Source organism: Meles meles, chromosome 4, assembly GCF_922984935.1.
Source record: "Meles meles chromosome 4, mMelMel3.1 paternal haplotype, whole genome shotgun sequence".
Taxonomy (NCBI): Eukaryota; Metazoa; Chordata; class Mammalia; order Carnivora; family Mustelidae; genus Meles; species Meles meles.
In genome coordinates this window covers 155,908,857-155,921,094 of record NC_060069.1, presented here as the reverse complement: position 1 = coordinate 155,921,094, position 12,238 = coordinate 155,908,857, and the positions used below count along the sequence as shown (strand labels likewise).

General features: G+C 50.2%; 1 protein-coding gene across 5 annotated transcripts in view; it reads right to left on the bottom strand.

Annotated features, from left to right (window-relative positions):
* The window catches only part of DOP1B (DOP1 leucine zipper like protein B), a 103,313-nt gene that overhangs the window by 12,547 nt on the left and 78,528 nt on the right, over positions 1–12,238 (bottom strand). For 4 of the 5 annotated variants that reach the window (XR_006818001.1, XM_046001951.1, XM_046001949.1 and 1 more), the window contains 7 exons: positions 10,369–10,424; positions 8,872–8,976; positions 8,709–8,775; positions 6,745–6,889; positions 1,856–1,941; positions 1,509–1,618; positions 1,238–1,384 (listed from right to left, as the gene is read on the bottom strand). Coding sequence is in view for 4 of the 5 variants with exons in the window: in XM_046001951.1 (XP_045857907.1) it covers positions 1,238–1,384; positions 1,509–1,618; positions 1,856–1,941; positions 6,745–6,889; positions 8,709–8,775; positions 8,872–8,976; positions 10,369–10,424 (716 nt within the window). In the remaining variant the exon portion in view is untranslated. The remainder of the gene's footprint in view (positions 1–1,237; positions 1,385–1,508; positions 1,619–1,855; positions 1,942–6,744; positions 6,890–8,708; positions 8,776–8,871; positions 8,977–10,368; positions 10,425–12,238) is intronic. The other variant, XM_046001950.1, reaches the window with a different exon arrangement.

Below are 12,238 nucleotides of genomic sequence, written 5' to 3'. Positions count from 1 at the left end.
ACCACTTTTGAAACCTACATATAAAATCCAATGGAAATGTGATGTACCAGAGCTCACAATTAACAGATACCTGAGTATCTGTTAAAGTTCAACTCTAATAAAGTCCTGCTTTGCAAGCTGACCAATTCTGTTTCTATTCACTAATATATAATTAAAAAATACTGGCCCAACAAAGAATCATAGACAAAGTGCTTAAAAAGTAAGGGCTCTGGAGTAAGGCTGTCTGGATTTAAATATTCTCTACTACTTCTGGCTGTATGACTTCAATTTATTCATCTGTAAAATGTCAATAATAATACCACAAATATTTATAGAGATTTTTGCAGAATTGGATGAGTGAATGCATGTAAGATGCTCACTGCAATGCTTGGCACATACTTCCACCTCTCATTAATAGCTGCTACAGCAATTTGTAGGAATAGGTTTTAATGCAAGGGAAAGCTGAGCAAAAGCTCTTCATTTATAAACAATGACACAGGCGATGAATAACAAAGGAAAGAAAGAATAATTCCCAGCTTACGGTAAAAGAGAAACAGTTTTTTCAAGAGCTGCCCTGTGCTGATGGAAAGTAGGAGTAGTGATATCAAATACGACTAATTTTCCAAGTGGGCTCCCCAGAAGAGCAACAGGCTTTCAAGGTGAAAGCCGCAGGACTGCGAGGAGTGGGGCATGGGAGGGCAGCAGGGCAAACTCTGACCAGTCGCCACCCGCCATCAAGGCCATTAAAAAAGATGTGACCATGATGGGGGAGAGCCACTGTGCGGTTTTGTTGACCTTCCAGAAAAGGTTGCAGGGAGTTCACCTCACATCTGTATTTCAGCAGCCATGCCTGGCTGGCTGCACAGTCTCGGTGAGAACTCGTGAAGCGTGTGCCGAGACGTGGGATAAGGACAGCACGGCGTCACCGGCAGACTCTGTCATCTCAACGCTGGAGTACTCTGTGACCCCCCGATGCAGCAGTACTAGGCCAGGGGACACTGGAACCCTGGATTGTGCACTCTGGGGATAACATGCTCTCATAACCAAAATCATTTTGATAAAAAATGCACCTCTGTATTTTTAAAGCACCCAAACCCTCAGCCATGAATGCAGTTAACACGCGAGCTTGTGACAGGGCCGTCCTAGGATCTGGGCTGATGCTAACTGCTCCCATTTCAAATAGGAGAACTATGTCAACCGAAACACTTTCTCCACTAGAGGATTTGCAGCAGCCCTTTGTCAGAACAGCATCTCTTACTGTGCACAGCAAGTGTCCATCTGAAAGAAAGCAGGGTCCAAGAATAACTCCAAGACTTCTTTCTTCCAGGCTCGCTTCGTATAGGCGTAGCCGCTCAGAGAGCTCAGCAGCTGAGCGCCGGCCCGGAAGCTGGGAGCATTGTAGGCACTGGACAGGGGTGGGGAGGGAAAAGGCTCAAGGTCAAAGAGTGTGCAAAGAAAGCCACTTGGTGCCTTTCCCATACCCGATTTTGCTCCCTACAGGCAGGACACCGGGGAGAAGACGGCATTACCTGTGATTGCGTAAGTAAGGAAACACGTAATAAAGCAAGCGGGAGATCAAGGGCACCGCTTTCTCCTTCTCATCACTTCGATAAACCATGTCCAGGAGAGATGCCAGGACCTACCGGAGCAGGATCACAAGGAAACAAACCTTCTGAGGTCAGCGACAGTAAGAATTAGTCCTCGAGGGGCACATAACCTAACAAGACAACTCCCTGGGGCAGCTTGAGTCTGGGAGAGCTCCGGAGGCCAGCCAGGAGGGGTGGCCAGTACTCGCTGGCCCGAGACTGGAGGGCCTGTGCCAAGCTCCGGGCCGGCGTCACACCATTGAGGAAGGGCAAGTCAGGTGTGCACTGACCTCTGCCAGGAGAGACAGGGCCTGCACGCTGTACACCGACGGGGCAGACGCGGACACCATCGCTGAAGCAGCTGCGGTGGCATCTGCTGACAGAAAGATGCATTTGTGTTTCCATCATGGCGGATGGGCCACCATTTCTGCCCCTGAGACATCTCCCAGATGTGAGCAATGCACCCCAGCCTTGCGCACTGAGGATGCACGTAAGTATCCCTGAGGGGTTCCTTTCTGTAGACATGCTCAACTTCAGGAAGAACCTGGGCATTGAGATCACATAAATCGGTGCTGACTCACTGTCCTCCTCCCCATCCCTCTTCTCAGCATCGTTCTCGGAATGTCCACATCCCCTTGGATGATCCGTCTTACCCTCTGGGCCTCTGACCCCCCCCCGGCCTTCTCTCTTCCAATAATCTGTTACTCTGCACCACGGTGGTCACCCACTGTCACCATCACACCCCTGGCCTCACCAATTTCCCAAATCTCCACTTCCAGCCTCCCTCTCTGACCACATCTTGCCTTTCCCGAACCCTTGCGCAGACCTCCAACCCTTCGGCCCGGCACCCTGACCACCCACCAACACCTCTGGGTCTGCCCTTCTCGCCTCCCCACCTATGCCCGTGGTCTCCCATCTACCTGGCAAACATCCTGGGCTCTTTTGCTGCTCCCTCCCTCTGAGGAACTCGACGGGAAAAATGCAAAGCTGGCGAAACCCACAGATCAGCCTGTGGAGTTTCTGTGTAGTTGAACGCTCCGGAGAAAACCAAACAACGATGGAATAGATCTCACTTTCCTTCATGACCGTGAATCTCAAAAAGGACCTGATGCCACCACATAGTCTTACCAGCCATACCGCGGCGCTGGGCTGGCTTCCCTACTCTGCCGTGTCATTCTGGCAGGCCTTTCCTCAATAACCATCAACACTCTTCCCTTCTCAGCGGATAACCGCACCTACTTCACCGAGACAATTAATGGAAACAAATGGGAACTCCCTCAGTTTGGCCACTATTGCTGTGAACCTAGAGCATATACATTTCTGTGTTCTCTCTGCTGTCTTCCTGTTTTGATGGACGAGATCCTGGATCCTATAGAACAGTAGTTCCATTTGTGACATCAAGCCTGGCCCCGTGGCCATCGAGAGCTTTGCTTTCCAACTATCCTTTCTCTCTTTGGTATTTATTTTTCCCTCTCTGCTGCACATATCCGTCACATGCAAATATGCTCTGGTATAATCCAATTTAAAAAACAAGAAAAGGGGGGCCTGGGTGGCTCAGTTGGTTGGGCGACTGCCTTCGGCTCAGGTCATGATCCTAGAGTCCCGAGATTGAGTCCCGCATTGGGCTCCCTGCTTGGCAGGGAGTCTGCTTCTCCTGCTGACCTCTCTCCTCTCATGCTCTCTCTCTCCAATAAATAAAATAAAATAAAATAAAAAAAAACAAGAAAATAAGGGGTATTCTTTGGCCATTAGTTCTACTCGGTTATTGTCCTATTGACAAGTGAGCTTCAAGGAGGTCTCCGCATTCATGGCCTCCTCCTCCTCTCCTAGCCTCCTCTCCACCCGCCCGAGGGTTCCCACGCCCGGGGCTTCTATGTTGTCAAGCCCAGGGGGTCTCTGTCGGACCTTCCCCTGTTTCTCGGCAGCCTTCCACTGTGTTACTCCTCCCTCTTCTCATGTTTCATGACTCTGCGCTCTCTTGGTTTCTCTCCTACCCCAGTGACCACTTAAGCATCGATTCTGGCTCCTTCTCTTTTTTTTCTGACATCTCAAATGTAATGCTTGCAAAACCAAGCTCAATTTCCTGTTCCAGAATGTTCTTATTTTGGCCTTCTCCCCCTCGATAAATTGCGTAAGCGAAAAACCGAAGTCATCCTTGATCGCCTTCGCTAAGCACCACATGCAGCCCATCAGCCAGTTCTGCTGACTCTGCCTCTAAGTCAGTCCACCTTCCGTCACCCCTGCCTCCAAGCCAGCACTGTCCCTCACCCACACCACTCTGAAGTCCTGCTAACTGGCCTTCCCTTTTCCGCTCTCACTTGATACAGCCCTTACTGCTCTTAGCAGCCAAACTGTCGTTTTCTAAAGACGGAGGAAGAGCCCGTCACTGCTGGAAACACTTTAATGGCTTCCACAGCGAGTGGGACAAAATCTAAGCTCCTGACCAGGCTCCCCTGAAGCCCAGCAACCCTCAGCTCCCACTCGGGCCCCTGCCCCCAGCTCAGTAAGCTCCAGCCAGGCTGGTCTCCGGCTTTCTGGCCCACACCCGCGCCAGGACCTGCCATCCCTCCAGGTCTCTGCGCAGCTGTCCCCTAACTTCTCGCTTTGCGGAGCAACTGTCACCGCCTTGAGGACACGCTCTGTAACATCTCCCTGCTCCTTGTGATTGGACTTTTACTGTCCTTACACTAAGAACCACCTGAAATTCTCAGGGCCATTTACTTATTTTTTTGATCTTTAAAAAGCTTTCGTTTTGAAAGAACTTCAGATTTTCAAAAGAGTTGAAAGGTCCCTTTGTAAACGTGCTTTTTGCTTATCCTCGTGTGCCCGGTGCTGAAGGGCCCGCACCGGGACACACCACCCGCGGACTCAGAGTGAGAAGCCGCACATCGGGGGCACACACACAAACTTTAAATGGGGACAAACACATTATTCGAGGCCTATGGGGACAAACACATTATTCAAGGCCTCACTTTGTTTCGTGCTTTCTATGGCCCATATGTATACACGTAATTTGTTTAAGTAAAACAAGGTCATGATCTAAACACTTAGGGTTTTTGGTCCTCTATCATTACCTAATTAGGTTTTATAGAGAAGCTCCAGAATCACCTCCAGCTTTGGAATTCTCTGATTTCTTTAAACAAATATAAGGTAATTTTACTCTAGCATTATCTCGAGGTCAAATGTAATCATTGCACAAAAGCCAGGCCCAGTGACCGTGGTCCGAGCACAGTCGATCCAGCCGCTCTGGTGGAGAAGCAGTTCCAGCTGTACGCCAGCACGTGGGGCAGAAATGACCCCGGGGGAGTGAGCCCAGCAGAGGCAAGAGCCCCCTCCGGAACCACAGCTATAAACACTGCCACAGCCTGAGAAAGCCTCACTGCTGCTTTATGTCAGCAAACGACAGGGCACTGCTTGTGGGCAGCTTCATTACACAATCAAGGGTAATTATTTTTCTTACGCAAACCACGAAACTAGTTACCAAGCCAATACGGCAGAAGTAGCGGCCGGTGGACCACAGTCGGCCGAGTATGCCATCCTTCCTCCTCTTGGGGAGAGAAGCCCCTTCTGGTGGGCACTTGCTTCTCGAGGCTCCCGTGCACCAGCCCTTCCCTCTCCTCCTCCAGGTCAGCCGTGCAGCCCGAGATGAACCACCCGGGATCTCCGCATGAGAGATCCTGACCCAAGTACCTGATTCCTGCTATGCCTAGAACCAGACACCGACACAGGGCTTTTCACTTACAGGAGCCAAAGTGTTTTTGTTCTGTTGTTTCTATTATTTCTGCTGCCTGTGAGAGAAAAGAGCCCGGACTTCTTGACCCTCCTATGGTAAAGATCACAGATGTAGCTTTGAGCTTTTGCGGTAACTGTTGCTAATGACAATGAAAGACACAGTAAAATATCACAGGACAGCTTTTGAACATTGCCTTTGTGGTGGATACTATACTATGTCGTTCCTATGGAGAACTTAAATGTAATTTGTTGCCCTTATGTTCATAAAACTAAGAGCAAACTGGTTTACTCGTTTGTGTCACCTATACTGGGACTGGGCACACCCTCCTGTCCCCTGGTTAAATAATACCGAGAACTAGCAAAAACAGTTACTTTCTCCAAGATACACTTAATCCTGAAAGAACCACTGAAAACCGACTAAAACCGTTTCCGTATCGAAACAGGCAGCGCACTCGTCAAAATGTACTTCAGGACTCTCGCCCTGCGCTGCGCCCACCCATCCAAAACTCTGCCCAATCCGACCAGTTCCCCACCCTAAAAGATCTGCCACGAAGGACTCGGCCAAGGCCCTGCCACCCTACAAAGGTCCTCCCTGAACTTCCCCAATGAGACGTTGCTATGACCCTGCCAAGTCTGTCTCTCCCTGCGGGAGACCTGAGAGCCGACGGTCAGCTTCATCGGCAGATCTGTCTGGTGGTCTTCAGGGTACTGGCAGTGAACCATCTCCATGGCCGCATTTAAGGCAGACTCCTCCAGAGCACCTGGCTGATCACGGCCCGAGCAGACAGAGGAGTCTCCTCTCAGTGTCTCCTGGCTGCTCTCCTCGGAAGCTGTAACTGAGAGCAAGGCTGGGGTGTGCCGAGCCCATGTGACCTCCACTAGAAAACCTTCACATCCCCGGCAGTGACGAGGCACAAGGATCACTGAGGGGCATGGGTGTGTTAGTCATAAAGAAAAGACACGATCTTATGACTCTAACCGCCTGACGACAGTTCGTTGGTTTACTGAATTTTCTTTCCACGGTTCCATGAAAAGAAAAACATACATTTCCGTATTTTCTATACCCCACAGATTTCTTTCACCTAATCTGTGCAGATTATCCTGGGAAGCTACTTTCTTGGATTCTGATCTAGGCTCAGTGAGGGTTGCCATGGTAGCATACGTCGCTTGGGGCTCTATCAGTGGAATCCTATTGTTTATTACACACAAATTATGTTGTAAACAGTAAAAAAACTCTCGGCTTTTTTTTTTTAAGTAGGTTCAGTGCCCAGCATGGATCCCAGTGCAGGGCTTGAACTCGTAACCCCGAGATCAAGACCTGAACTGAGATCAAGAGTCAGATGCTTAACCGTGCGAGCCACCCAGACTGTTTGACTTTCAAGGAAAAACGAGACCCCCTTGCAGTGGCTGGCAGCAGGCACTGTCTTCTGACCGTCTCTGTACCTACCACACAAATCTTCCTCAGCATCAGATTCTTCTAGAGAGATCTGAGGCTGGGCCTTCACTTCCAGGTTTCTGCTTAGCCAGCTGGTTTGTTCCAAGGAAGAGCCAGCAATGTTCCCTACGGCTTCTAGGATTTTTTGAGTGACTTCCTGAGAAAAGGAGAGAAAGAGGAAAGGAGCTTAGCTCAGAATCTAAAAATGCCTTCAACAGCACCAACCAGTAGAAACACAATGCAGGTCACAACTAGAACCATACAGATAATATGCAGTTTCCCAGGAACCACATTACAAGATTGGAAGAAACAAGCTCCTAATGTTTAACTTCATATATCCAAAATACGATCAACATGCAATCAATGTAAAAATTGAGATTTCACTTATTTTTTGCATGAGGCCTTTGAGATCTGATGCCTGTTTTATACTACAGCACATTGAGTTCAGACAGGCCACATTCCCAGTGCTTAACAGCCACATGTGACTACTGGCTTCCATACTGGCCGCTGTGGGTGCACCGCAGAGAAATGGGAAGTCCTGCTGCACACTGAAGCTAGGACATTTGTTTTCTGGTTTCTCGAGGACCACGGGTTCTTGCTAGAATTGCATCATACAAGAAACACAAAGAAGTGAGTGAAATGGACTCAATGAGGGCGAAGTGAGGAGTGATCCGTATCAGGAGCACAATTAGCAGAGAAGCGGGTCACGTGGCTGTGACAGGGAATGAAATGCTGAGCCCCTTTGTCAAGCCAGCATCACCAAGTGTCACCAGCGGAGACTGGCCGCAGGTCCTGGACATCTGAGAATCGATGTCCTGACTTCCACTGTGCTGTGTTTAGGCATGAGGCAAGAGCATGCCCGCCAGGCTGTGGCCGGAAGGGGCGCACTTGAGGGAACTACCTTGCCCTGAGCTTACACAGAGGTGTGGTGTGGCTGGTGGTGGTGAAAAGAGCAGGAAATGGGACTCAGAGCTCAGAGGAGCTCCCACTTCCCATGCAGTGAGTGATGGGGAAGAAGGGCAGGCCCTGCCTCGAAGCAGGGGTGAGGAGCTGGCATCCAGAAGGCTGAGCACTGCGGGACAGAAGCAGCCACAGACGAGCAGGGGCGAGGTGCACCAGCCGTACCAGCTGTGCTAACACCATGGCCAAAGCTACGCCCAGAACGGACTGAAGGGAAGGGTGTGCTGCGGGCAATGGGCCACAAAGCAGGGCCTTGAGGGGAGTTTGGGAAGTGCCGTCCAGGCACTGGTCACACAGCACCTGGGCTTTAATGATGCTTCCGTCGCGACACCTGGAGGCCAAAGGAGACCCCGAGTTTCCTAACGACACCTGACTGTGCTTCAGACAGTGCTCCAGCGGCTCGGCAGTGGGAGCTGGACAAACCATTCACCAATGCCAGGGATCGTAGGGATTCGCAGAATTATCGCCAGAGCATAAAACTGATACACGTCCCAGCTGAAACTGAAGCCTTGGCTCCCCAAATCCCTGAATCGTTGATTCTCACGGTTGCACAATAGTGACTTCCTCACTCCATCACTCTATTTATTTGTTGCCTTTCTACTCTAAGATTTCCCTTCCCCTAGGGTGAGTTTCACTTTGATTTTCCAGGATTTTTGAGATTTCCTACGAGCATATAGTACTCTAATAAGGTGGGAAAGCAAGGTTTGCAGGGAAGGGATCAGTATGGATGGAGTTACGCTGCCGCGGAGGCTCTGGCCACATCCGGGTACTCTGAGGAGTGGGGGCACCCTGTCAACCCACAGTGGACTGCTCAGGTCTGACACGAGAACTCGAGCAGGCGACTCTGTCCCAGGTCTGTGCAGCCCTCTGAAGACAGTAACAGCGGAAGCCAGCTGTGAGGGCAAATGCGAATCTAAGAACGATTCTGCCCAGTGTTGCCGATCCACAGGCATGTCCTCTAAAGGGGGACACCACTCCCAGAATGGGCACGTCTCCTAAACTTCTCACACACAGACCTGCAGGTCCTTCTGGTCCTTCTTGCTTTCCAGGTTGGGAGTTCTTGTCACAAAGTCATTCAGCATGCTGTTGAGAGACAACCAGCTTCAGACTAAGAATGCTGCAGAAACGAGGGGTGTCCCAGCAGAAACACACGGTAACGTGAATGCTGGGTCCCCATACCTGAGAAGCAGAAAGTATCCGGGGGGAGCTAGGTTCAACTGTACGGATTCCTTCAACACGCCCAGCAATGAAGGGAAGTTCTCTTGCAAGGCTGCTACTGGGAGCCTGTTTTTTTAAAAAAAGAAAAACAAACAAACAAAAGAAACAGGAAAAAATACCCAACTGTGAACAAGTCAGAACACATATTACAAGCACATTTTAGGTCCGGGCAGTTGTAAAGCAGTGGGAAGATGGCGTATCTGACTGACCTGTTTGTTCTTTTTTAGATTAAAATACGCACACACGAAATTTGTGTACTTTGGCAAGAACTTGGAGTGTGGAGACCAGAAATCCTGCCGCTGACAGGTCAGATGCTCCTGGTTTCCTGTCTGTCAAATAAAGGCCTTGAACCGGAGGGCTGTCTGATCGCTTGGGCCTGTCCAGCTCGAGTATCCGGCCTCCCCAGTGCCGCTGGTACTAGTCGGCCCCCAGGTCACCCATGAGGAAGCTCATCTTCAGCAGCTCTCACAGCGAGCCCGAGCCGCACAACATGCTGAAGCTCAGCTGCAGCCCGAGCGTCCCAGGTTCAAGGCCTGGTGCTTGGTGTACCGCCTCGGAAGTGACCTCGGCAGTGCCTCCTCTGCAAGGGGAGGGTAAAATCCTAAACTGCTGCTGCTCTGGCAGCTCATGTATCCCTCAGACCGCTGTGGTGGACGCTTGTTAGCCTGACGATGCGTGGCAGCTACCACCAGCAAAGACGTGACTGGCTCCTCTCTAAATCCCAGAGGAAGGGACTCGAATGATGCTTGGTATGAAGCATCGACAGCTGGTCTGAACTGCACCCCAGGGCCGGGGACTCCTGCGATTCTGACCCCCCCTTGATCGAGCCTCCTGCAACCTCAGGATGTGGCGAGTTCGAACCACGGAATGGGAACTGTGTTAATCAAGGAGCTGGTATCTGGTCGTCAGGCTGCCCGACTGCGAACTCCTGCCACACATGTGAGGACTGGGTGGTGTCCTTGAGAGGGGGGACTCGACCCCTTACGTCCCCCTTGTTACTGCAACAGAGATGGCCCCACACAGCGGAGGGGCTGCGAGCTGCACCCAGATGTGCCTGTGTAAGACCCGAGCAGCCCGGGAAGCTTTGTTTTCCACCCGTGGGAAATCCAAAAGCGCTAGTGAGCTCGGGACACCCAGGCAGAAGCCACGGGAAAGCACTGAGGACAGCACCCAGATGAACCATTTCTCCTTTTGCTAAAGGAAGTCTTTAACACGTTTAACACTGAACATAAAATGTTTGACCTACGGCACCTAGATTTTATAAAGTCAGAGTAGGTCTCTGCAGAAGGAAAAGGAAGATCATCAGGGTGTTCTGACACCTCAGCAGGAAACTAAGACCCTGTCAAGACATTTTCTGAACTAAGGCTCTCCGGCTGTCAGCAAGTACGACCAGCGCTCCATTTAGAATCACCGCGATGGCATGTATCCTCGAGACGCGTTTGGGAAGGGCTGCGTTACCTCTGCACGAAAGCGTAGCAAAACTGCAACACGGGGATATCCACAAGGGGCGCTTTCTAAAAATAAAAAGTGAAACCAATGACTCCAAGTTTGTAGGAAATGAGGTTAAAAAAAAAATTACAATACAAAACGAAACGGTCTATATCCTCATCAAGCAAAGGTTTTTAAGCCAGAGCCTTTCAAATACAGGAACACGTGGCAACGCATCCCCCAGGTGTAAAAGAACAAAGCTATGAGGCCCCGAAGCATTACTGACCTTCCTAGCAGACTTCCAGGATGAGCCCACAGCAGGTTTTTAACAAGAATCCAGGGAAAATTTGGTGTAATAACTGAACCTCCCTGAACAAAAAAGTGGCGGCCGATGCTGACCCTCACTAGTGCGTGCAACTAGCTACAGACAAGAGTCAGTAAAAAAATTCTGACTCTTAGCTCAAGGAATTTCCTCACACTCAGGCTAGAAAGCTTCCCTGAATCCCAAGTGGCTGCAACTGCTTAGAAACTGGTTTTGAAAACACAGTCCCCCCCTCCCTTCCTTATAAGAAGTTACCCGTAGAGGTTACGGAAGTTGAACTAATTAGACTAACTACAAAATGTAATTCTGTTATTTGAACAGCCAAAAACCAGCCAGTCACGCTAACTAAATTTAAATAAAACAAATAAACAAATAAAAAACCCCACCAGCCAGATGAGACCTAGTTTTTGGTTTGCAAAGGCTCCTCCTGGAGGCCAGCCCGCTGTCGGGCTGCAGCCGGCACGACGCCTGTAGGAAGGCACCACGAGCGCACAGGGTCACTATCCTGACACCTGTAGCTTGCTCAGGGTTATAAACACAAAGTCACTGCAGATCCGACGGCCCCTCGTCCCTGCTCCTCTCTTCGGGGTTGATTAATGTTTATGTGCAAGAGCGAAAGGCAGCAAGACTACCCAATCGTGGGAGGCCCAACAAAGGCCACGGACGTCTCCCATATGCACTGCACATCTGATTCCTTCTTCCATCACCTGGCTGCACGGTTGGCCTATCCTCTTTCCTCAACAAGGACACAGCTAACTGGGGGCAGAAATAGTTTCACTACTTAGGATTCCTGACCACCGAAGCACACAGCTGATTTTCAATTTTGGAACGAAGAAGGGGACCAGGTCCCTGAGCACAACTGACTCTTTGGAAGCCGTGACAGGCCTTCCTCGCACAGACATTTCCTGCAGGGGCTCCCCGGTGCCATGTGCCAGGGGCCCTATTGGAGGCGGCGTCATAGGGAAGAGCTCTACCCTAAGACAGGTGAAGCTACAAAAACGGCTCAAGAAATTCTCGGTCAGTTTTCTCACTTACAGGTGAGACGCGGATGAAAAGATGGCTGATTCCCAGGTTCAGCTTTTCTTTGCCATCCCCGGTGTGATGACCTTAACATCCAGAGTTGTATTCCTTTTATTCATTACAAAAACTTTTTATCATGGTAAAATATACATACACGGGGCTCAGGTGGTTGAGCATCTGCCCCTTGATTTCGGCTCAGGTCATGATCTCAGGGTCCTGGGATCAAGCCTTGTGTCAGGAGGGAGTCTGCCTGAGGATTCTCCCTCTCCCTCTGCCCCCGACCCCACTTGCACTCTCTCCAAAATAAATAAATCCTTAAAATATACCTAAAATTTGCCATTTTAACCATTTTTCAGTGTCCATTTTGGTGGCATTCACATTCACATCATCGTGCAACCATCACCACCATGCACCTCCAGAACTTCTTCATCTTCCCCAAAGGAAACTGTCCCCGTTAGACAGGAACTCCTGTTTCCTCTCCTCCTGCCTCTGGCAACCACCTCGCTCCCTTCTGTAGAAAGTGTATGCAACGGACACTCCCAAGACCGCAGGTAAGTG